General features: G+C 40.4%; 1 protein-coding gene across 2 annotated transcripts in view; it reads left to right on the top strand.

Annotated features, from left to right (window-relative positions):
• GRIN3A (glutamate ionotropic receptor NMDA type subunit 3A) overlaps positions 1–26,971 on the top strand; it is a 294,454-nt gene that overhangs the window by 213,072 nt on the left and 54,411 nt on the right. For both annotated transcript variants that reach the window (XM_047067179.1, XM_047067173.1), the window contains exon 6: positions 23,165–23,310. In XM_047067179.1, coding sequence (XP_046923135.1) covers positions 23,165–23,310 — 146 coding nt within the window. The remainder of the gene's footprint in view (positions 1–23,164; positions 23,311–26,971) is intronic.

The raw sequence follows: 26,971 nt of genomic DNA, 5'->3' as shown, positions 1-26,971 counted from the left end.
ACTGAATGATATCACTTATATGTGGTATCTAAAAAAGTCAAGCTTGTAAAAAACAGACTAAAATGGTAGTTACTAGAGGATAGGGATCTAGGGGGATAAAATTGATGTTGTTCAAACATGCCAACTTGCAACAAGCAATAAATAAGCCATAGAGATCTAATGCACAGTATAATGGTATAGATAACAATATTGTACTATAACTATGCAATGTGATAAAAATCACTACAACCAGCACTCATTACAATATATAAATGTATCAAAGTAAGACATTGTGCACCTTAAATTTACACAATGTTATATGTCACATATATTTGCTAAAAAAAGAAAAAGAATACAGTATAGTAAAATGTATATACACGTTTCTCAGAATATACACACCTATTACAAATATTACGTGGATATACTGTGTAATGTAATAACATGTGTATGTGATATATGTGTATATGAGAAGTATACAGTAGATATAATATAGCATATATTATGTACATTTTATATGTGTGTATGGATGTATATATGTACAGGCTTGTGCACCAGAGCAGAATTTGCAATGAGAAAACACTAGGCCACTTTAAAAAAAAAATTTAATGTTTATTTTTGAGAGAGAGAGAGACAGATCATGAGCAGGGGAGGAGCAGAGAGAGAGAGGGAGACACAGAATCAGAAGCAGGCTCCAGGCTCTGAGCTGTCAGCATAGACCGCGATGTGGGGCTTAAATTCACGAACAGCGAGATCATGACCGGAGCCGAAGTCCGATGCTTAACCAACTGAGCCACCCAGGCGCCCCAACACCAGGCCATTTTTTATAAAATGCCTCATTTCCAGTCACAAAAGGAAAGAATAAGATGCAAAGACTAGGGAGACAATATTCAATGGGTAAGTAATTAGGATGACAAAATCAGATAAGATCATAAAATCTGTATTGCCTGAAACTAATATAACACTGTATGTTAACTACATTGGAATTGGAATTTAAAAATAAATAAATAAAAGGTTGTGTTGAATGGAACAATAAGTACAAGATTCTAAGAGAGACGACCAAGAGGTCATTTAATGTGAAACAGTTACCTAGTGAAGATGTCACATGTGATTCACTTGGAGAATATAAAGATCGCCACCAAACGGGAAAGGCCCAAGACTTACTGACTGCACAGGTCACCTCTCAGTAGTATTTCAGTATCATTTCAAACAATTAAATTCTATTATTATTTTCAGTGATAATATAATTTGCATTTGTTATCACACTTTATGTATACATGTTTCCTCATCTTATGAGGAGGTACACTGACAGTAGAGTTTTAGCATGGTTAAATATAAACAAGTGATCTAAAGTCATACACATTTAAATGAAAAGTAGAGGGGCGCCTGGGTGGCTCAGTTGGTTGAGCGTCCGACTTCAGCCCGGGTCACGATCTCGCGGTCTGTGAGTTCGAGCCCCGCGTCAGGCTCTGGACTGATGACTCAGAGCCTGGAGCCTGCTTCCGATTCTGTGTCTCCCTCTCTCTCTGCCCCTCCCCCGTTCATGCTCTGTCTCTCTCTGTCTCAAGAATAAATAAACGTTAAAAGAAAAAATTTAAAAAAAATAAATGAAAAGTAGACACAATGAAGATTATGTTTCAGAATATCAAATAATAAGTGGAAGGAAAACACAAATTAAAGACACAAACCAACAGGACAAAATACTTAAACACATGCTCCACGCTCTAAGTAGATATCCTTAGATATAGGAAGAACTTGTTTGGGTTTTATGGTAACTATTGGTAATTCTCCCTGAAAGTTGGTTTCGCTAAGAAAGTGACATTTTTAGAAAAAGTCTCAACAATGTGACATTTACAAGAAGCACCCTTAAAACAGAGCTGGGCTAAAAAATTGGAAGCTTGATTAATATAATTCAAGAAGCATAAAAATTATTTTAAATGTATTTTGTTACTTTAGAGTTCTTCATAAATTAAAAAATAGTGAAAGTAACCTAAATATTTATTTCCTCTCTGAAAAGCTGTGTGTCAACCAAGCATTACAATAAAACTCTGAAAACAAATATTTTAACCATTTTGCAGTAAATGGTATAATATAGTTTTATAAAGAAAGAATCTAGCCGACATCCAAGACAAGTGTCATATAATGACTGAAGTTTTAATAGCCATTCATACTTGGAATTTTTTATGCATTAATAATACTTGGAGTAAAAATGAACAGCATTTTCCAAATACAATAACTCAAGAATAAATGGAAACGTTTGTACAAATGTTTCATTTTTTAAAATCACCTTGGGCTGAGTCAAACCATGGAAAATTTTAGCTCAAAGGAAAATTCTTCCTCCCCCCTAAGAAGTCACAAGGATGTGAAAACGGGATTATAATGGAAGCTGTCTTGCAACATTAACTGCAATGTTCATTCCCCTAAAAGCCATAATTCATGGCTGTTCTACAGCTTTTTCTTTCAGCAATTATGCATATTAGAAGAAAGTTTGAATACATAAAAACTAAATACTGATAGAAAATCAAGCCTCAGTAAAAGACACGTTTACTTGACTAGTTTGCAGTGAAGAGAAATATGAAAGCTAACCAACCTTCTTCCCAAACCCCAAGTGCCCTGGTCCAAAGAGGTTGGAGGAAAAAAAAATTCCAGCCCCTGGGCATTGTAGAGCATTTACTGCCTGGCGTCCATAATCAACGCACCAGTGGTCAATTCCATCACTAAGGGACAGTGCCTTGAGTGGGAGAAGAAACGTTGGCATCTATTGGCTCTCCAGGGAATTCAGTGCAAAAGTTCTCTTCTAAATAGACAAACTGCTACAGAGAATACCTCAAACCCATTCCTGTTTCTTTTGGTTTCTCTTTTCTGAGGATCATAGGGTGACATAAAAGTATCTGATGAGAATTGTCCCATGCCATTTTGATTATCTATGTATTTCCAGTGCAGAGTGTGGCACTTGATAAACGTTTGCTTAAAAAAAAAAAAAGTGAAAAATCTCTAAATTCTGTTTCAAGTCAGAAAATGTGCGTTTAAACCTTATCTCTGCTGTGTAACTGGGCTTTGTGATCCTAGGCCAGGTACTTAAAGTCTAAGCCTCAAATTCCTTACCTAAGGAATAGAAATGAAAATAATTCCTACTCATAGCACTGTCCTTAGGCAGTTATGAGATAATGCATATAAATCCCTGAACACAATGCTGGCCTCTGAAAATGTTCTGTGATAATTTGTTAAATCTAAATTCTCCAGAGCTATAGATGACCATAATCCCAGAGTTGTAAATGACCAGGTGAATGAAGGACAAATTATATCTAACATAAAGGCTGAGGATCCACTCTAGTACTTTTCTCAGACGTCTAACAACGGGCCAAGACCAAATGCATCCTTGACTTCTCCAGGCAGAATTACAGCCAACATTCATGGCACTCAAGATTTATGCTTTGACATACATCTTTAAAGCAAAGCCAGTGACCATTTTTAAATAGGAAATCTCAGAAGAAGCCCAGAAGTATTACCAAGGAATATGAAATTTATTTGTAGAATTTACAGACTTATAATAACCCTCCAAGCAAATAGCATAAATTTTAAAATCTGAAAGGAACACACATGCGCGTGCACGCAGACGATGAACTTATTGTGCCCTCTCATTATCAGATTAATAAATCAGCCAGCAAGTTATTCTCCATGCCTAGAGTAAAACATAAAGAACAGTGCACATAATTTTTGTCCTCAGAAAATGTGTAATCAAGTTGAGATTAAAACACTGCAGTAAGGGGCACCTGGGTAGCTCAGTCGGTTACATGTCAGGCTCGATGTCTTCTCAGGTCATGATCTCACAGTTGGAGAGTTCAAGCCCCGCATTGGGCTCTGCACTGACAATGTGGAGCCTGCTTGGGATTCTCCTCCGTCCTTCTCGCTCTGCCCTTCCCGTACTCGCTCGCTTGCTTGTTCTCTCTCAAAATAAATAAACTTAAAAAAACAACAACACTGCATTAAATTAGGGAAGGGAATGTGTTCACCATCAAGTACCCATTGAGGATATCCCTTTCTCTGACCGCCCTATGAGAAGTGGCCTCCCCACCTGACTTTCTATCTCATTATACCATTTTTTCTCTTGTTCTCTTCAATTTATCTCTAATCTGTAATTACCTGGTTTGCTTTTTGTTATTTTTTTTTCTATAGGAGTAGAGACATTTTCTATGTTATTCATGGTGATCATCAACTGGTACACAGTATATATGATATAAATGTGCTGAATCAAAGAATTCTTTGTTCACCTGACCCAGGGGCCCTAACTCAGATGGTAGGAAAGACTAAATCAGAAATATGCTAGAAAGCCTTAATTTTTTTTATTTTTTAGTGTTTATTATTTATTTTTGAAAGAGAGAGAGAGACAGAGCGTGAGTGGGAGAGAAGCAGAGAGAGAGGGAGACACAGAACCCAAAGCAGGCTCCAGGCTCTGAGCTGTTAGCCCAGAACCTGATGAGGGGCTCTGAACTCACGAACTGTGAGATCATGACCTGAGCTGAAATTGGACCCTTAACTGACTGAGCCACCCAGGCGTCCCTATTTTTGAAAGCTTTTAGCAGGAAATCATTTGGGGTGGGGGTGCCTGGGTGGCTCAGTCAGTTGAGCATCCAACTTGGGCTCAGGTCATGATCTTATGATTCATGGGTTCGAGCCCCACATTAGGCTCTGTGATGATGGCTCAGTGCCTGGAGCCCACTTCAGATTCTGTGTGTGTCTCTCTCTCTGCCCCTCCCCTTCTCACGCTCTCTGTCTCTCCAAAATAAATGTTAAAAAAATTAAAAAAAAAATCATTTGAGGTGCCTGGGTGGCTCAGTCTGTTGAGCGTCCAACTCTTGGTTTGGGCTCTGCTCATGATCCCAGGGTTGTGAGATCACATTAACATGGAGATTCTCTCTCTCTTTCCCTCTGCCCCTCTCCCCCACTCACAGACACACTATCTCCCTCTCTAAAATAAAAATATTAAAAATTTAAAAAAAAGAAATCATTCATTTCTTTTTACATGTTCTTTCTACCAACTAATAGAATTCCTAAAATGATAATGAGGCACTATGGTGGTCCTAAAGAAGTTCAAGGAAACTCATATTCCCTTAAGAAATACATTCAAGGGGCGCCTGGGTGGCGCAGTCGGTTAAGCGTCCGACTTCAGCCAGGTCACGATCTCACGGTCCGTGAGTTCGAGCCCCGCGTCGGGCTCTGGGCTGATGGCTCAGAGCCTGGAGCCTGCTTCCGATTCTGTGTCTCCCTCTCTCTCTGCCCCTCCCCCGTTCATGCTCTGTCTCTCTCTGTCCCAAAAATAAATAAACGTTGAAAAAAAAAAATTAAAAAAAAAAAAAAAAAAGAAATACATTCAAGTAAGGGCACCTGGGGGGCTCAGTCGGTTCAGCATCTGACTCTTGAATTCAGCTCAGGGCATGATCTTACAGTTTGTGGCATCGAGCCCATGTTGGGCTCTGCACTGACAGCGCAGAGCCTGCTTGGGATTCTCTATCTCTGCCCCTCCCCCACTCACATGCTCTGGCACACATGCACTCTCCCTCTCTCAAAATAAGTAAATAAAACACTTTTAAAAAAAGAAATACATTTAAGGGGCGCCTGGGTGGCGCAGTCGGTTAAGCGTCCGGCTTCAGCCAGGTCACGATCTTGCGGTCCGTGAGTTCGAGCCCCGAGTCAGGCTCTGGGCTGATGGCTCAGAGCCTGGAGCCTGTTTCCGATTCTGTGTCTCCCTCTCTCTCTGCCCCTCCCCCGTTCATGCTCTGTCTCTCTCTGTCCCCCCAAAAAAAAAAAAAAATTAAAAAAAAGAAATACATTTAAGTAAACAACTAGTGCCACACTGTGATTAGTAAAGTAATAAAAATATGTCGAAGGGAGAAGTGGCTCCCACGAGGATAGTTGACTCTTTCTTAGGAAGATCAGAGAGGCTTTTAAAAGATGTGCCTAATCTGGATTTTCTAGGAAGACCAGGAGGAATGGAATTCAAGGCAGAAGTAATGTGTGCAAAGGCACAAAGGCAAAATTGGCCCAGATAACATGAGCACTAGGCGTAGAGACAGAAGATCTTAAATTTCTGGATTCTCATTTGTAGTTGTTACCACTCTATCAGTTACCTATTGCTATGATAATACCATATAATAAACCACAAAACATCAGTGGCATACAAAAAAAAGCATTTATGCGGCTCTCAAGTTTGCCAAGTTTAGCAGACCTAGTCTGGGCTCACTTACGTATTTAGAGGTCAGCTGGCTGTGGGCTGATCTGGGGTTGCTTCAGGTAGGTTACTTGGCTCTGCTCCACGTGTCTTATCCTCCAGCAGGCTAACCCAAGTGTGTCCTGCTCATGGCGACAGCAGATGGCTACAGCACAAAGCAGAAGGTCCGAGCACTTACCAACACTGTGCTTACATCATTTCTGCTAACATTTCAGTGACCAAAATTAAGTTCTCTGGCCAGAACCAAAGTCAAAGAGGGAGGGCACTCACGGTGACGTGGCAGAGGGAAGAATTGGAGCCATTAATAAAATTAGTAGACTATACACATATAATGTCTTTAGAGTTTGGTTTCCTATTCAGTAAATGGAGAACACAACAGCTCCTCCCTCCTGACATCCCAGGGTTTGGTGGAGGATATGTACAGAAGGTGTTTTTGAAGTTCTTTGGCTGAGAATAAATAGACAAAGTTACTGTGGAAATCTAAGAGATTCGTGTCTCTCTGTGGTTCACATACCAGCTAGCCACACCTTTAAACTGGAATTTCTATTTCATTTTCCTTAAACAAAACAATGGTCTCAAACAAAGCTTATAAATTTTCTAGGCTGTAATCAAAAAAAGACATCTAGGGGCGCCTGGGTGGCTCAGTCAGTTAAGCGTCCGACTTCCACTCAGGTCATGATCTCACAGTTTGTGAGTTCGAGCCCCGCGTCGGGCTCTGTGCTGATAGCTCGGAGCCTGGAGCCTGCTTTGGATTCTGTGTCTCCTTCTCTCTCTGCCCCTCCCCCACTTGTGCTCTGTCTTTCTCTACTAAAAATAAATAGGGGCGCCTGGGTGGCGCAGTCGGTTAAGCGTCCGACTTCAGCCAGGTCACGATCTTGCGGTCCGTGAGTTCGAGCCCCGCGTCAGGCTCTAGGCTGATGGCTCGGAGCCTGGAGCCTGTTTCTGATTCTGTGTCTCCCTCTCTCTCTGCCCCTCCCCCGTTCATGCTTTGTCTCTCTCTGTCCCAAAAATAAATAAAAAACGTTGAAAAAAAAATTTAAATAAATAAATAAATAAATAAATAAATAAATAAAATATTTAAAAAGTTAAAAAAAAAGACATCTAAATACCAAATTCAGCCCCTTAGAGCTCAAGGTAAGCACAAGAATACTCATGATAACCACTAAAATATCAGTAACAGCTACTTCTAGAGGAGGCAATAGAATCAGGGAGGAAAAAGAGATACTATAATGTTTTATGCTATGAAAGTTGTTTGCATTTTACAGTGAGAATAGACTCATGTATTACTTTTAGCATTAAACCAATGAATATGTGTTTGAAATTTTTTCATAAAGTGAAACTAGTTAAGTATTTCCATAATATCCATTTCAACAGTTTAAACATTAATCCAGATATCCAGGGTTGTTTCTGTTCACTTTTCATTCTGAAATATGTGTATGCACACTTTATTTTTATTTGTATGACTCATGGATTCTCAAGAGTCCAGGAAACTTGGTTCTTCTCTCAACTTTGCCATAGTCAAGTCTGTGGTCTTGGATTATTCATTTAACTGTGGTCAACTCTAGTCTCTTCATCTGCAAATTAAGGATTATGAATCAAATGGTTCTAATATAACCTTAGATCTAGCATTCTATAAGTCTGGAAAGAAATGGTCCATTTGCAAATAAGCCCGCTCATCTGAATATTACCAGCCAGTATATGAACCAAAAAAAATTTTTTTTTAAAAGAGGAAGTATTAATTCAGGGTTTGATAAGTAAACAGTCTTTTTAAATCAATATTTTTAGCTACAAATAGTTCATTATTTTTTAATGTATACTGATGTAACAGATGATGATTTTAAAATAATCAAATAGCTTCCACTTACAATTACTTTCTTTTTAATTTTTTTTTTAACATTTACTCATTTTTGAAAGAGACAGAGCACAAACGGCAGAGAGCTAGAGAGAGAGGCAGACACAGAATCCGAAGCAGGTTCCATGCTCCGAGCTGTCAGCACAGAGCCTGATGTGGGGCTCGAGCTTATGGACCACGAGATCATGACCTGAGCTGAAGTCGGCTCCTTAACCGACTGAGCCATCCTGGCGCCCCTCCACTTACAATTACTTTTAAACTGATGAAACATATTTAACTTGTTTTAGAATGTATGCTTTTATTTTTACTTAAAAAAAATTTTTTTTAACATTTATTTATTTTTAAGAGAGAGAGAGACAGAGCATGAGCAGCAGAGGGAGCAGAGAGAGAGGGAGACACAGAATCCAAAGCAGCCTCCAGGTCTGAGCTATCAGCACAGAGCCTGATGTGGGGCTCAAACCCATGAACTGCGATATCATGACCCGAACCTAAGTCAGATCCCTAACCGACTGAGCCACCCAGGCACACCCATATGCTTATTTTCTGTGAAAAGTTTATTTATTTTGAGAGACAGCAGCATGAGTAGGGGAGGGGCAGAGAGAGGAGAGGGAGAATCCAAAGCAGACTCCTTGCTGTCAGCACAGAGCCTGATGTGGGGCTCCGTATCTCCTGAACCTCAAGGTTGTGATCTGAGCCTAAATCAAGAGTCAGATGCTTAACCGACTGAGCCACACAGGTGCCCCCAGAATGTATGTTTTTTAAACTCAGTGTAGATTAATTATCATAAGTTTATTTTCAGTTCTGAGTCAGCTTTTGTTTTTTCATTCTCTGCACTATGGGTATATTAATTCATCACTTACTAAGTATTTACTTCTACTGTCTAGTCACTAGAGACACTTCATGGATCTGTTCTTCCAGTTTGCACCAAACCAGTTTCTGCCTATGAATTATAAATTTATTTCATTCTCCTAATTTGTTTGCTGTGAGGATTACTTAGAGTAGTGGAATCAGAGCCTACATTCAGGTTCAATTCCAGAGGCACCACACAAGTTTACTGTGTTAAATGCGTGTATGACATAACTCCACCTAGCTGTTCATACTCTTGGCCAAATTGCTTAATCTTGCTGATCCTCATTTTTCTCAACTGCAAACTTTATGAATCGTCGCATGTTTTTTTTTTTTTTGGTTTGTTTTTGTTTTTGTTTTTTTTTACTGCTACATGAAAATTTTCTCAAATTTGCAGAAGAAGGAAAAAGAAAATGCCTTTTTATCTCAGCTGACTGCTGCCCTCTGATGCTTAGCTCAAAAAGCAAAATGCTACTTTGTGATTCATTTAACAGGAGCAAATGTGCTGAACAGAAAAGAAAGATAAGCAAACACCAGCTCAGTCATAAACTGGAAGTTGGTCTCAAGTGGAAAGAAAAGCTGGGAGCCATGGTATAGGCAAGCCGCCCTGGTGGGAGGAGAGGCATCTTCTCCTGGATGCATTTAGTCAGAATAGATGCTTGAATCTTTGAGGGCCCCTCCATCATAAGGGCTCAATCCCTGACTCCCTTGAGCTCCAGAGCAAAGACGGATTGCCTATTCAACCATGGCAAATAAAATTATTGGATACAGCCCAAGTCATCCCCGAGAACTAGCCTAGGAAAAAAAAAATGAAGCAAAAGGAAAGGATTTCTCTTTTTACAGTTACTCAGAGCGTGTCTTTTTGTTTGATGTTTTCCTTTGGCAGCTTCTCCAAGAGGCTGGTTTCCTGGGGGTCCATGCTGTGGGATTACTGACCTTTCCGCTAAACCTCCTACTGTAGTTTTACACCCAACCCACCCTGAATGAAGACCAAATTGGACATACTTTAATATTTCAATCTTCTGAATTTTATAATTAAATAAAAACTGGCATTAAAACAAGTTCCTATGCACAAGGATTTGGGTGGAGTTGTGCCAAAAAGCTTACATCACATAGCCTGGAGATAAATTCATTGCTGTTTTCATTCATTTGCATTTAATCAGCCCAGAATTGCTGACTCCAGATTCAACAAGGACCTGCCTGCCTGCTCAGTCTGCAGGGTACAGTACTGGTGATGGGCAATGACTCAAGTGAGAAGTTTGAGTTCCACAGTCCAAAGGTCATTTTTCACCTTGAAGGTTGGCTGGATAGCCACTCAATTACATAAACAAAAAGCCAGGGTTATTCTGATGCCACGGGCTTAAAGAAATCCTCCCCTTTTCCGTCAGAGACGTTGGTTCTGGCCTCGGCCGACCCAGTTCATGCTCCAGTTCTGCCACTTACAGTAGAATCACATCTTTGGAGGAATTATGGTTCTAGACTTATTGCATTATGATCATATTTACCTTTGAAAATCCCATTAAGACAATATCTTACATGTAGTTGGGTTCTAGTGTCAGCTGATCAGTATGCATACCAACCGACTCTAGCACTATGGGCTGAAGAAAGTGATTTCATAGCTCTGAGCTTCCTTCTCCATCCATGAACTGGAGTTATTAACAGAAGCTACCTCGTAAGGGTATAGGAAGGCTGAAATGAGATGATGCATGTGGGCATATATATATATATATATATATATATATATATGTAATCAGCACAGTAAATGATAGCTATGGGTATTAGCAGATTGTTAAGAGCTAATTAAGCTCCCATAATCAGCTGTTGAGCTCTGTGTACAATGGCTGAACTCTTTCAGTTAACCATTTTGCAGATAAGGGAACTGAGTCACAGCAGTTAAGGGGATAGCTGGTAAAACCACAGTGGTCAAGAGCATAAATGGAGCCACACAGACCGCCCACCTCTGTCATTCATTGGCTCCATAAGCACAGACAAGTCAGTGGCTCTGTGCTTCAGGATTCTCTTCTATAAAATGGACAGATTGAAAGAATCAGTCTCTTAGGACTGTTGTAAAGATTTTAAAAGTTGGTATGTCTAAAGTGTTGAAATAATGCCCGGCACTTGGTGAGCTATATCATCATTGTCATTGTCATCATCATCACCGCCATCGTGTTTATGATTATTCCATGCTTCTTCATTTGAAACACCACTAGTGTGGTAGTACCAGTAGTGAAATCATTCATCTGGCATATGAGGGGGAAATGGACTTAGCTCCACAAGATCACTGAGTGTAAAATGGGGTTTGAAGGGGATTTTGAATAAGACAATCAGAAGGATCTCAGTGAACTGAATAGGATAGGTTGGGATGCATGAAATGGGTGATGGGTATTAAGGAGGGCACTTGTGATGAGTACTGGGTGTTATATGTAAGTGATGAATCGCTAAATTGTGCTCCTGAAACTAGTATTATTACACTATATGTTAACTAATTGGAATTTATTTTGTTTATAATATTTATTTATTTACTTACTTATTCTTCTTTTGAGAGAGAGACAGAGCGCAAGCAGAGTAGGGACAGAGAGAGAGGGAGACACAGAATCTGAAGCAAGCTCCAGGCTCTGATCTGTCAGCACAGAGCCTGATGCGGGGCTTGAACTCACAGACCACGAAATCATGACCTGAGCAGAAGTCGGATGCTTAACTGACTAAGCCACTGAGGCGCCCCCTAACTGGAATTTAAATACAAATGTGAAAGTATAAAAAAAAAGGGGGGGGTGAAAACAAATGAAATAAATCAACTAATGTCAAAACAAAACACACACACAAAACAAACAAAAAAATAGGATAGGCAGTTCCAGATGAATACATAAGACGTTGAGACCAGGGCCAGAAAAGACCAACAAAGTGACTCATATGAAGGAAAGGGAACAGGAAACAAAACACATAGGTAGAACATTTGTAGCACAACAGCAATAATTCCCCTATAGAAATCCTATTATTCTTTGGGTTACTTTCTCTAGTGTTTAAAGGCTGGATACTATAAAAGCCATGATAATAGGCCCTCCCTTGTCTTACTGTACATGACTCAGAAATATACCACAGACTTCCAGAGGCCTAGTAAATGAGTACTGCAATGCCATTTCATGCGTGTTGCTGAACAAATTTAATTGTTTAAAGAAGGAAATAAAGTCTGGGAACTTACAGTTTCATAAATAGTGGATGGGGAAGTGTTACTGAACATGACACACCAAAAAGAAGAAATAACAATTACTTTTATCAGCCATATTCATTTGGGAAGGGATTATTTATTTAACAGGATTATATTTGAGCCTGAGTTAGGGTTTTTCAAGCTTACCTTTACCTTATTTGTGGGACCTGGAGCAAGTCCCTTCATTTTCTCATTATGAGCCTAAATCTTCCTATGGTACAGATCAGGAATGTTTAAATACAAAGACTCTGGAGCCTAACTAAGTTCAGAATCCTCCTGTATGCTTATTGGCTGAGTGATCTTGGACAATTTATTTAAATGCAAGTCTTAGTTTCTTGTATGAAAGTTGGAGATGATAATAAATACCTCATAGGGTTGTTATGAGGCTTAAAATATATAAAGCATGTTAAAGTTTTAGCATAATGCTTGACATACAGAGAGTGCATAATAAATAGAAGCTACCTATATTGTTAGCTATAAAAATAAGTAAATGGACTAAATGATCTGTAGCATGTCCTCCAGCCTGGACTCCATAGTTTTATAGCCTTCCCGACTTTGGCGTCTCTTTCCAAGTTCAGTCCCTAGGCCCCACCTGTAACTCACGTTACAGTGACAGGAGCATTAAGATGGCCGCTGTGGCAGCAGAGGTGTGTGTGAAGATGTGGGGATGCTGGCAAGCAGGGGAAGGATCAGGGTTCGGTCCTTCTACAGCCACCCCAAGACTGCTAGATATTGAGCACAAGCATTTGGGCCCCGTGGGATACAGGATGAATGTGCTTGTTTTTGGGAGCTTGGCCAAACCATCTAGCTTATTTTTTGCCTTTTATGAATAGAACACAGAAACATCATACTGCTTGCACCTTGTGAATGGAATAATATGCATGAATGAGTTTTGTAAACAGCATAGTTCAAATGTTGCTGTTTTTGCTGCTGTTGTTATGACCGTGATAAATACCTTGTTTAAAAACCCAAAGCATATAGGCTCTTGGTCTTATGTCTTTAAACTGGCACTTGTTCACATTAAACTGAACAAAGTCTTGAGGAGTGCCTATCATATCTATAGTTTCTCAGAGAAGACGAATCTTTCCTGAAGGCAGTATAAACTAGAGATTAAGAGCACAGGTTCTCTGGATTCAGTTCCTTGGTCTGCCATTTTCTGGTTATATGGCCTGGGGCAAAGTTTCAGTCTCCACCCATCCTCCCACTCCCCCACCCCCTCCCTCATCTTTAAAATGGGGATAATGATTATATGTAGCACAAAAAGACACTGTGAGGATTACATGAGGTGATGAATTTAAGATTTTGGCACAATGCCTGGAATGAAGGAAATACCCAATAAGGGTCAGCTGTTACCATTATTAAAATAATGAAGGGAATAATATAGAACTCATAAATACCTGCAGCTTTGATGAAACAGCAGCGACATGAAGTCTGCATCAAGAGGATGAGGACTGGAGGCACGTGGCAAAGAAGAGAATGAAATGAAGGAAACATCTCCGCTAGAGTGATCGGGTGTGTCACTGGCCACTTCTCATAACTTCAGGCCTGTGCAGACGGCTTCAATGGCACCTGCCCTGGAATTTAAGATTTAATTCAGAATTAGTCCCAGCATCATACGAATGCTTCAATTTGAAATTCTGTGACCAGAGCTTTTCGATTACTGGCCCTAAAAAGACACAGAGGACTTGTAGTTGCCGGGAACGTCCTGTCGGGACATTGATACTCCAAGCAGCTCGAAGTGAGATGTGCTGTCCAACTAAAGCCTAAATCTGTGCAGCGCCAGGAAGCCTGCAGAGATTTATCATCCCCACTTCTGTTCATTCACCTGTGAATGTGGCATCCCTTAAATGATCGATGGGGTTTTAGAATGGAGTAAAGTTTCAAGTACGGGAATCAATGAAATAGATCAATATTATCTATACCCTGGGCTGGCAAACATTTTCTGTTTGGGCCAGATAGTAATATGTGAGGCTTTGTGAAACCATAGTCTCTTTCACACCTACTCAACTCCACTGTTGTAGAACAAGAGTAGCTATAGACAATATGTAAATGAAGGGCACGGCTTTTGTTCCAATAAAACTTGATTTACAAAAGCAAGTAGCAGGCCGGAATTAGGCCATGCAGCATAGTTTGCTAACCTCTAGTTAGGGTTTGGATGCAATGACTCAGGTTGTCAGAAGGACCTGGACTAAACCTCATATAAATTAAACATGATGTCAGAGAATGATGTTGACTAGAGATTAGCTGACCTAACATAGACGGCTTCAGACTAAAAATCAAGAGAGGAAGTAAAATCCTTACATTTAAATGGAGAGCCCAGCTTTCGTAGAAGAAAATAGGATTAACATGGAAAAAAAGAATTACAACATAAAGTGTGCTCAATAATTCACATTAGAGAGAGACTGAGCGGGGCTCAGGAACATTGTTTCCAGCCTCAGTTTTCTGTATTCTGATGTTCTGAGCATGAGTAATAACTCCATGAACACATATCCCTGTTTGCTGGGAGGAGTCTTGGTGGGTGTGCTCTTCCTTTGTAATAATCAGTAGTGACCCCTTTTGAAGAAGTGTCCAGTTTGCAATATACATTATATGGCCACACCTATAATAACCAAAATGATTTTGAAATTGTAGCATGTGTTATTTAAAGTTAAGCTTTAACTCCATGTGTTATTTAAAATTAAAACTTGGACAATAACACAAGTCTATAAAAGCAGAATGTAGTACTAGACAGGGTGAGAGCTGCAAGTCATACAGAGTCAGATTCAAATCTTAATTTATCACTTTCTGCTGGTCTTACACAATATGCAGAATCTCCCTGAATCTTAACCCTTCAGAGGTAATAATAAATAATAAAAGTAACAATCTCATTACATTTAAATGTATTAGCATACAGTAAGTATATGAAAATATTCACTGTTATTATTATTATTATTATATTCGAATGGGTAGATTGATTAGGTGGGGCATAGAGTCATCTCTCCTATACAGAAGATAGGCTTCAAGAGGAGTGATTTCCTTTTCTCTGAAAACTTCCAAGCAGAGACTTAATAGGCACCTAATAGTGATGTTATAAATAAAGCCTTGCTACTCCAACTGTGGTCCATGAACCAAGGGTCAGCATCAACTGGGATCTTGTTAGAAATGCAGACTCTTGGGGTGCCTGGGTGGCTCAGTTGGTTAAGCGTCTGACTCTTGATCACAGCTCAGGCCATGATCCCATGACTTCTCAAAATTACCTTGAAGGGTAGGGGTACCTAGGTGGCTCAGTCAGTTAAGCGTCTGACTTCGGCTCAGGTCATGATCTCACAGTTTGTGAGTTCAAGCCCCGTGTCAGGCTCTGTGCTGACAGCTCGGAGCCTGGAGCCTACTTTGGATTCTGTCTCCCTCTCTCTCTCTCTGCCCTTCCCCCGCTCGTGTGTGTGTGTGTGTGTGTGTGTGTGTGTGTGCGCGCGCGCGCGCACATACTCTCCCTCTCTCAAAAATAAATAAATGTTAGGGGCGCCTGGGTGGCGCAGTCGGTTAAGCGTCCGACTTCAGCCAGGTCACGATCTCGCGGTCCGTGAGTTCGAGCCCCGCGTTGGGCTCTGGGCTGATGGCTCAGAGCCTGGAGCCTGTTTCCGATTCTGTGTCTCCCTCTCTCTCTGCCCCTCCCCCGTTCATTCTCTGTCTCTCTCTGTCCCAAAAATAAATAAACGTTGAAAAAAAAAATTTTTTTTAAATAAAAAAAAATAAATAAATGTTAAAAAAAAATAAAAAAAGAAAAAGAAATGCAAACTCTCATGCTCCAACCTAGACATAGTGAATCAGAATCTACATCTTAAAGAAATTCCTGGTGGTGTGCTTAGCTTTGCTATAAAGGATTCAGAAATCAATGGATGATTACAGTAGGTGACTTTTAAAGCCCCTCTGAACTCTGAGATCACTCCATATTATAGAGGCCACAGGTTTTAAGTGGATAGAATTATGGCATGGGGAGGAGCTATGGTCTCAATAACTAGTTTATTCCATCCCACCGGGCAGGTTAAGAATTCCCCTCTCCACTCAATTCCAAAGGACATTAAACCAAGTCTAGTGACTACCTGCCATTTATTAAAGTACACTCTCAGAAAAATACAAATGTAGACCTTAAATGAAAATACCCACCACGAAGACTGTTTTTCAGTAAAGCATCATATCTTCTTGAACATAGCCCCTTGATTATTCCTTGAGTTCGCTTCCATTTTGTTTTGAGCGCTTCTCTGCTTTCTCCAAAACGCGTATCTGATTATTCTCCATGCAGGTGCTCTGCATAGAGTTCCATTAATGCTGAATAGGTCACATACAGATGGATAGTTTAACCTTTGGTATTTCCCCAAGGCCTGAAGAGGTTGAAACAAGTATAAACAGAACTGGAAGAGCTGGCAAGATATTTAGCTGGAACTTTAAAGAAATTTTTCTCTCTCTGGGACTTCCCGGTGATGGCTGTAACACAGCTCAGCTGCTCCAGCTCTTTGTATACTTCTGTCTTCCCTCCTTGATGCAGGCTTTCTGACATCCCTGGCTGTTTGAATTACACACCGCATGGACACACAGGATGGACTGTGCTGGCCCATCGGTTGCATCCATTCTTAGATCCCTTTTCTGATTCCGTTATTCTGTGACTGCTGAATAGCCCATTGCGTTTTCCCATTAGAATCACACACGGAGAAATTTAAAAAGAATATATTGTTTCAGAAGAATTAAGATAAGAATTAAAAGGAAAAAAATAATTTTTATGGGGAAAGACAACATGAAATGTGATGAAAGTATCAAGTTTGTAATGTGTCTAACCTAAGAGAATGTTAGATTAATAATGGTGATTTATGACACCAATCTTTGTCAGGCATCTGCTGTGTGCCAAGCACTATGTTTGTTGCATAACCATGATGATGATAATGATAATGATGATGATAGTAATAGTAGCTAACATTTGTTGACGACTTGTGACCATACAAATGAGATAGGCATGGGCCCTGCCCTTGTGGGAACTTACAAGCTAATAGGAAAAGCAGACATTGAACAAATAATTCCAAGTTTTATCAGTACTATGGCAGGGTATAGTGGGAGAGTGTTACAGGTCGCCTAATCTAGACTAAGGGTCAGTGAAAGCTTCTGTGGGGAAGCAATGTTTAAGAGTTAGCTACACAAAGGAAAGGTTGGGTTGAGGAGAAAGAGCATTCTGGGCAGAGTGAAGACTATGGACAAGAGCTCTGATCAAGCAAAAAGCATATGTTGGAAGAACTGAGAGAACTGACTAAAGCTTAGAGGACCAGGAAGAGAGTGAGAACATGAAACTGGAGAAGAGAAGGCAGAGAAAGGCTTCTCTCGGAGAAGTTCTCGGAGTTCTCATGAGGAGGCCAGTTTATCCCAAGGGCAATGGGGAGCCACTGATAGGTGTTAATAAGCAAGTGAGTAATATGATCAGGTTTGGGCTCTAAGATTACTCTGACTGGACTGCAGGGGAAGAGAGGAAGTATGCAGGGGGCAGAAATGATGGTGGCTTGGCCCAGAGAGGTGGCAGTGTTTGTAAAACATCTCCAAAGTAGAGTAGGGCCCCTGTTGGGCTAATAAAATGCTTCCTCCCATTGGAGTCTGGTTATTTGTGTTAGTGTTGAAGGAACTTTCCCTTCATAGGCATTAGCGCCCCATGAGGCAGATTCGGGAGCCCATTAGCAAAAGGCAACCCAAAGGCATGGAAAAGAAGAAACACAAAGGGCTAGTTCTCCGCTGGAATATGAGCTTGGATCTGCTGGTTTGTGACTCTTTCCCACAACATGGGAAGGAAAGAAGCACTGATGCGCTCAGTTTGTCTAGAAACAGTTTGTAGGCCATAAAAGTATTGTCACACAGAATGATGTGCGAAAATGGACTTCTGAAAGGGATTCTTTTCATATATAAGACAAAAGTATTGAATTACTGACCTAACATCCCTTTACCTTAAAAGGAGGGTTCATTTTGAAAGCTGGAGTTGTAAGCTAGATTGTTAGCCCCTCTTGTGCTAAGTAGGACGACAAAGCCCTCGCTTCACTCTGGGTTCAAAGAAGAGTTATCAATCATTGGTCAAGCATTTTAATTGAGCAACTATACAATGAAAGTCATTGGAATACAGTGGTTAATCACATGTTTATCACACACAGCTTCCAGTCCAGTGAAGAAGCTGAAAGTCTAGACACTAAACTGTCACGCAATTTAATTTAAGAAGTGATCTACTGTGACAGATTCTAGCAAAGAAAATTCTGTGTACTGTGAGGGCTTACAGAAGGAGGGTGTGGTGCATGCAGCAAGTTAGGGAAGTGAATGAACTTCCCTAGTTAGGGAAGTGAATGAACTTCCCTAGTTAGGGAAGTGAATGAACTGAGATGTCAGGCAGGTGGAGAGAAATAGAGAAGTGATAGAGCAAGTTAATTTGACAAACGTATAGCACACCTGTTGGGTGCCAAGTGTCATATAAGTCACCGTATATGCAAATGAATGAAACTCAGTCTGCACGTGGCGGGGGGGGGGGGAGAACATGGGCTGAGTCATGCTAATTGCTAGCTGTGAGAATTAGATTGTCACTTTAACTGCCCAAACCTCAGCATCTTAATCTGTAAAACAAGAAAATCACATCAATCTTGCAGGATTATTGCGAGAATTAAAAATATTTAGAGCCAGGCACTTAAGTCACAAGTTTTGTAATGACCACACTCTTGCCACACAAGAGTCAGTATGACATAGTATCAGAAGCAGTGTTCACATTGTTCAAAAAGTCACTGTTTTCCATCAGACTGCCTACGTTCAAATCCATGTCTGAAATTTACTAGCTCTATGACCTTGGGCAAATGACAAACTAATCAGTAGTGTCTTCATCTATAAAAGGAAGAAAATAAAAATACCTCATAAGTTTCTTGGGAGAACCAAAGGAAGTAATGCACAAGAAGAGTGGAAGATGGTTAAATAAACAGCTAGACTACATATTATATACATGCAAGGTGCTATACCAGCACAGATAAAGAGTGAACTGTTTATGGTTTTGTTCTAGATAGCACAGTGAAGCTAGTTAAGACCAAAGATTTCAGATAGAAAGACTTGGTCTGGGCCTTAAAAAATGAGTAGGTGTTGAGCAGACAGAATGCTGTTAGCTTTGCCTTGCTCAAGCTACAGGGCTGCAATTTGCAACTGTGAGAATGCCAAGAGGGGCCTAAGGCTTAAGGAGAATATTTTAAATGTTTATTGATTTATTTTGAGAAAGAGAGCATGCATGCAAGTGGGGGAGGTGCAGGGAGAGAGAAAATACCAAGCAGGCTCCGTGCTGTCAGCTAGGAGCCCGACACGGGGTTTAAACTCACAAAGTGTGAGATTATGACCTGAGCCGAAATCAAGAGTCAGATGCTTAGGTGCCCTGAGAATATTTTAAAAGACTAGTGAGTTTATTGTAATAAGCATCTTCTCTCCAGTTGCTGCCATGAGCCACAAGGCAGGTTAATAATAGCATGGGTTTCGGCAGTCAGTTAAGCGTCCGACTTCGGCTCAGGTCATGATCTCGCGGTCCATGGGTTCGAGCCCCGCGTCGGGCTCTGTGCTGACAGCTCAGAGCCTGGAGCCTGTTTCAGATTCTGTGTCTCCCTCTCTCTCTGACCCTCCCTGTTCATGCTCTGTCTCTCTCTGTCTCAAAAATAAATAAATAAATATTAAAAAAAATTTTAAAAAGGGGGGGGCGCCTGGGTGGCTCAGTCGGTTAAGCATGGGCTTCGGAATCAGACAGGCTTGGGTTCTAACTCAGTCCCTTCTGCTTGTAACTGTGTGATCTTATGCCAGTTACTTTGCTTCTCTAAGCTTCATATCACTGATCTTTAAAAAGGAAGTAATAGGGGCGCCTTGGTGGCTCAGTTGGTTAAGCATCCAACTTCAGCACAGGTCATGATCTCACGGTTTGTGAGTTTGAGTCCTGAGTCAGGCTCTGTGCTGACAGCTCAGAGAACTGGGCTTCAGATTCTATTGTCTCCCTCTCTCTGCCCCTCCTCCACTGTCTCTCTCTCTCTAAAAAATGAATAAATGTTAAAAAAAATTTTTTTAAGGAAGTAATAATAGTGCCCCCTTCATGAAGCTGCTATGAGGAATAAACAAGATAATGCATGTAAAACATGTTTGGCACATAATAAATATTCAGTAAATATTAGCTACTGTTATTATTGTTGGTGCCTCATTAAGGTTATGCTGGCAGAGAACATTCGAATTTGTTTAGTGTATGGACAGTTACATTAAACACATGCCTTATGCTTTATCACCTACTCAACAGTGGGATCTGCAAAATATAACATAAACCACCACATTCCCCTATGTGGGAATGATTGCAGGTTTCTACCTCTGTGGCCCCAATAACTTTGAAAGTCGTACAAAGTAGGCCCTCAATAAATGTTGAATAAATTAGTGAGGAATTTGTTTCACTGATCATAAAATAAACTTTTCTCTAGTTATAGACATGAGGCATACTTCTGTAAGTCTATAAATAAATAAGTACCCCTGTAATTTCACCAGCAATGGGACGACCATTGTTAGTATCTTGATACATTTTCTTCCAAAGTGTGTGTGTGTCTGTGTGTGTCTGTGTGTATGTGTGTGTGTGTAACATATATGATATATGTTGAGGATCACAACATTTAAAGTAACTATATAGATATTTAATTTGATCATATCATACAAAAGCTTTTTCTCCATTTGTCATATGAGCATTTGTATTGTTTTATTAAATATGCTTCAAGGGCATCTGGGTGGTTCAAGGGCAATTCAGTCGGTTGAACATCCAGCTCTTGGTTTTGGCTCAGCTCATGATCCCAGGGTCATTGGATTGAGCCCCATGTCAAACTCCGTGAGCATGGAGCCTGCTTAAGATTCTCTCTCTCTCTCTCTCTCTCTCTCTCTCTCTCTCTTTCTCTCTTTCTCTTTCCTTCTTAATCTCGATCTCAATATCTATCTCTCCCTTTGCCCCTCTCCCAGCTCATGATCTCTCTCTCCAATAATATATATATATATATATGCTTTAAAACATGATTATATATTGCATAATATCCTATAAGGATGGCCATGTAATTTGTTTATTATTTATTTTATTGCCATATTGTTAGATTTTTATCATGTTACAAAACTAATTCATCTTAAATATAAGTTGTTACTATATTTAGTGAGTCCTTAACCTTTTGGCATTATTGACAACCTGAAAGCCTAATTTATTAAAAAATAAATAAAACTGTAAACAAAAAAAAAGAGGGGTGCCTGGGTGGCTCAGTTGGTTAACTGTCCAACTCTTTATTTCTGCTCAAGTCATGATCTCATGGTTCATGAGTTCAAGCCCCATGTGGGTCTCTGTACTGACAATGTGGAGCCTGCTTGGTATTCTCTCTCTCTACCCCTTCCCTGCTTGTGTTCTCTTTCTCTTTCTCTGGCTCTCTCAAAATAAACTTAAAAAAAAAAAAGAAACTGTATTATTTTCTTCATCAAAGAAAATTACCTATTTAAATAAAATGCTGCCTGGGGCACCTGGGTGGTTCAGTCAGTAAAGCAATCAACTTTGGCTCAGGTCATGATCTCACGGCTCGTGGGTTCGAGCCCCATGTTGGGCTCTGTGCTGACAGCTCAGAGCCCAGATCCTGCTTCAGATTCTGTGTCTCCCTCTCTCTCTGCCCCTTGCCCGCTAGTGCTTTGTCTCTCTGTTTCTCAAAAATAAATAAACATTAAAAAATTATTAAAAAAATAAAATAAAATGCTGCCTACAATTTCAGGAGTTTTATAAACTTCATGAAGCCCAACCATGGATTCCTGTCCCAGGACTTCATGTCAGAATCAATAATATCAAATATGTTAACATGAAGCAGAACACAAAGTATGGGAACTATAATTTAACAGTTGTGGAGAAGTATCATCTCTAAAATACTGCTGACTACAGGATATTCAACTATTTTTATAACGTGGCCCAATCCCAGTTCAGTCTTATATTGGAAATAATCTTAAATTTAGATGCTACATTAATACTTCTGTACAACTTTCGTGAAAAATAGTGTTGCACATGCTGTATCTTTATTATCCTTGGTGACAGAAAGCCTCTGCAGAGCTCCCAGGGTGCTACTTCTCCCCACTGCAAGGTTGTGCACTGTATTAGTCTGAGAACTATTAATAGTGTGTCTACCCCTGCTCCCCTTCTCCTCTGTGGCTCCTAACTGTCCCACATCCCATTCCATTTGAGCAAGTATACAGCATGATTCAGCACTGAAAAATACAGTTATCTAAAGGAAAGAGATAATTTCATAATTATACCAAATATGAATTCAACAAACCTAAAATATAGCATAAAACAGATAAACAGATGTATTCACTGCTTTGGATCGGGCATATTTCAATCTCAAGATCCAAGGGTTTGTTGTTGTTGTTGTTAAAATTTTTTTTAACATTTATTTATTTTTGAGAGAGAGACAGAGCATGAGCAGTAGATGGCCAGAGAGAGAGGGAGACACAGAATCCGAAGCATCCTCTGAGCTCTGAGCTGCCAGCAAGGAGCCCAACGCAGGGCTTGAACCCACGAACTGTGAGCTCTTGACCTGAGCCAAAGTCAGACGCTTAACCAACTGAGCCACCCAGGCACCCCTCAAGATGCAAGGTTTCATCTTGGCCTTTGTGTAGTTCTAACCAAGGAGCACAACCTTTAATTTATTATCTTTATACCTTTGTCTGATATGCAATTTATAATAGGCTGACTCCACATGCCAGTTTATACAGTGTCTGAAGAATTTTGATAGGTTCTCAACATAAAGTAAAAAATTGTTTTATGTCCGTTGTTTCCATATAGTTGCTTCTGAAGTTGGAACAATTACTTATGTCAAAGCTAGGATATGAAAGAGCAGGTACGTATCTGCACATTTCTATGTACATGTTAATGACGATGTGTGTTTGGAAAATTCTAAATCACTATTAGGTCCCAAAGAATGATGGAAGAAGAAAATTTTGAAAACAATTCTAAGAATAATTTATATTAAATATCTTTTTTTTTTTTTTTCCTCCTTCATAGCTACATCATCCCTCTCAAGGGTTCCGCTTTGGAACTGTCCGGGAAAGCAGTGCTGAAGATTATGTGAGGCAAAGCTTCCCAGAGATGCATGAGTATATGAGAAGGTACAACGTCCCAGCTACCCCTGATGGAGTGGAGTTTTTGAAGTGAGTGTCAACCTCTTGGGTTCAAAAAGTTCTCACTGAAAGAGAAGTCTTAGCTACCAATATATATAGTATGTGTTGGCTTTTTAAAATGACAGCTAAATATACCCACTTTGTGTTCAGTAATGCCTCACACTGTGTGAGATTGAGAAGGCAGTATGGAATAGTGTGCATTTAATTATGTGACCTAGATTACTAGTTACCTGCATAGTCCCCAGTTGGCAGTAGCTTTGCTCAAAGTGCCAGTGGGGTCATTAGCGTAGCAGATGGTGGGGGAAGTAAATGTTGGCTTGACATCACCGAGGAAACAATGGTGCTGAAATGATCAAACAGTCAGGGAATGTGGCCAGAGGATAAAGTGTCCCAAGGCAACCCTTCCCTGCACGGTGAATCTCTAAGCCCATGGACTGTCTCCTTTGGCCATAAGGAAATGGAATTTATCTTAGAGATTTCCTGTAGAAAGGAAATAAGATAAAAGGCAATGATTCCCATGCCTGCATTCTTCTCATCAGAATTTATGAGAAGCAATCAAGAGCAATCACATTGCCATGGCAGATTATCAGAGCCTGTAATTCAACGAAGCTGAATGCAAAGGAGGATGATGCAGTTAGGGATTCGCTCATGTAGTCTGCCTGGGAGAAGGGGATGAATGGCTCCTGATAGGCACCACAGCATGAGGGTGAGCAGTCCCATCTCCCTTGTGCCTGATGGTCTCAGGACAATGACATACATTCCAGCCTCCAACCCCTAAAATTGTGCTGCCTGGGAAACTGGTTTATCTATGGTGAACCACAGTAATCCTCCCAATGGATGAAGGGACTTGCCACTTCAAATTCTCTTTTAAGGAAGAAGGGAAATAGGGGCATCTGGGTGGCTCAGTCAGTTAAGCATCTGACTTCAGCTCAGGTCATGATCTTAGAGTTTGTGAGTTCAAGCCCCACATCAGGCTTTCTGCTGTCAGTGCAGAGCCCACCTCAGATCCTCTGCCCCTCCCCTGCTCATTCTCTCTCTTTCTCTCTCCCCCCCAGAATAAATTAATTTCATAAAAAAATAAGAGAAATAAATAAATAGCTTCATGGGACATAAGGGCTTTATGTTTCTCAAGGATTCTGGTGACAGGCCCCTAAAGCTACTTACAGACTTTTTACAGAGTCTAGAGAGGAAGCCTTGGGTTCTCAGATTTATAACATTCTGTAGGGTGTGTAAGCACTAGGAAATGGCACTATCAGTTTTGCAAGAACACTAAAATGTTAGAGTCCATCTGTAACACAGAGTGTAGTGCTCCTTTGCCTTCCAGCCCTTCTTCAGTACTCTTCTGTACTTCAAGCAGATTCATGGCTGAGAGAGAGAGTAAGATGTCAGGGAGATGGCAGTGGCTCCCAGCTAGATAGTAATCTGACAAACTGGGCTCTTTTGGCAGTGTGAAAGAGCAAGATGAGCCACTACTGTGGCAGTCCCCAGGTCCACTTGACTCAAGCTATTCATTTATTCTGGAAGCTTCACCTGAGAAGGCCCTGGTGCTCAGAGTTGTCTCCACTCTAGTCTGGAGAGATGAACTCGTTAGAAAAGCAGGTACACAACTGACACATGAAAAAATGCTCAACATCACTCATCATCACAGAAATACAAATCGAAACCACAATGAGATGCCACCTCACACCTGTCAAAATGGCTAACATTAACAACTCAGGCAACAACAGATGTTGCAAGAATGTGGAGAAAGAGGATCTCTTTTGCACTGCTGGTGGGAATGCACGCTGATACAGCCACTCTGGAAAACAGTATGGAGGTTTCTCAAAAAAATAAAAATAGAACTACCCTACGACCCCACAGTTGCACTACTAGGTATTTATCCAAGGGATACAGGTGCTGTTTCGAAGGGGCACATGCACCCCAATGTTTATAGCAGCACTGTCAACAATATCCAAAGTATGGAAAGAGACCAAAGGTCCATCAATGGATGAATGGATAAAGAAGATGTGGTATATATATATACAATGGAGTATTACTTGGCGATCAAAAAGAATGAAATCTTGGGGTGCCTGGGTGGCTCAGTCAGTTGAGCATCTGACTTCAGCTCAGGTCATGATCTCACAGTTTGTGGGTTCGAGCCCCATGTTGGGCTCTTTGCTGACAGCATAGAGCCTAGAGCCTGCTCCTAATTCTGTGTCTCCCTCTCTCTCTGCTCCTCCCCTGCTCATGCTCTGTCTCTCTCTCTCTCTCCTTCAAAAAATAAATAAAAATACATTAAAAAATTAAAAAAAAAAAGGATAAAATCTTGACATTTGCAACTACGTGGATGGAACTAGAGGGTATTATGCTAAGTGAAATTAGTCAATCAGAGAAAGATAAATATCATATGACTTCACTCATATGAGGACTTTAAGATACAAAACAGATGAACATAAAGGAAGCAAAAATAATATAAAAACAGGGAGGGGGACAGAACATAAGAGACTGTTAAATAGAGCACAAACAGAGGGTTACTGGAGGGGGTGGGTGGGGGATGGGCTAAATGGGTAAGGGGCATTAAGCTACTCATAGATTATATATAGCTATATATATAATAATCTATATATAATATATATTATATATAGATAATATATATAATTATATATAATATAATCTATATATATAGATTATATATAGCAAATCATTGTTGCACTATATGCTAACTGATTTGGGTGTTAAATAAATAAATAAATAAATAAATAAATAAATAAATAAATAAAAGAAAAGCAGGCACAGATGAAGACACTGAGACCTTAAAGAAGCAACTTGTCCATGGCAATCTAACTAGCAAGTGGCAGAGTCTGGATTAGAACCAGGTGCCTAGAATCCAATCACTGCTGAAGGCCAGTCTAGGAACCATAACAGAAAAGCAGGTCCTTGATATTCAAAGAATAGTCCATGTTCCAGCAACATCCATGTTCCAGTTAGCACTTGGGAGTTTGTGAGAAATGCAGACAGTCAGATCCCATCTCAGAAACTGCATTTGAATAAGCTCCCCAGGTGGTTCGCTGATGGAGGTAGGTGAAATTGTTATACAGGCAGAATTTACCATTAATGCCCTCTGACTCCTTATCTTTGGGCTTCTCTCTCCACCTTTGGCCCAGTCACTGGGTATGCTCTCGGCCACGACTCCAAGAAACCACAGTCCTTGTATTACCGCCCCCGCCCCAATATCCCAGAGCCCTGACCTGCAGAACACAACCTCTAGAGTCACCTATAGTATATGTATTATTGTCGTGTATGTATTATTTTGTGGTGTGGGTATTATTAAGTGAACTCTCAAAAAGACAGCAGGATTCTATAATGGGAAAAACAACCAGGGGCCCTGCCAACTGTAAGGATGATTCAGCCAGTCTAGAAGCTGCTTATACCTGGATCACACCCAGCCACATCCTCACAGTGATTCAGGGCCCCATGGGAGTCTGTGAGCTAATTGCTTTTTGCCTTCCTGTGCCATAGACACCTGTCATAACTAACTCCACTTTGCAGTCCAAAATCAAGAGTAATTATTTAAGGATACCATTGAGACTGGACCTCAGCAATTACTGGTTAGAAAAACTGAACCCCAATTTTTTTCTATTGTTACTGCTACCTCAAATATTTGCAGAGTGTTGGTAAATGGTAACTTGTTGCTGTGTAGCTCCCAAGGTAC

The sequence above is a fragment of the Lynx rufus genome, unplaced genomic scaffold (genome assembly GCF_022079265.1).
Source record: "Lynx rufus isolate CCGP_SWC_20201006 ecotype Redwood Valley unplaced genomic scaffold, mLynRuf1.p SCAF_10, whole genome shotgun sequence".
Classification (NCBI taxonomy): Eukaryota; Metazoa; Chordata; class Mammalia; order Carnivora; family Felidae; genus Lynx; species Lynx rufus.
Note: the sequence above shows the minus strand (reverse complement) of the source record. Positions and strands in the feature narration are given on the sequence as shown.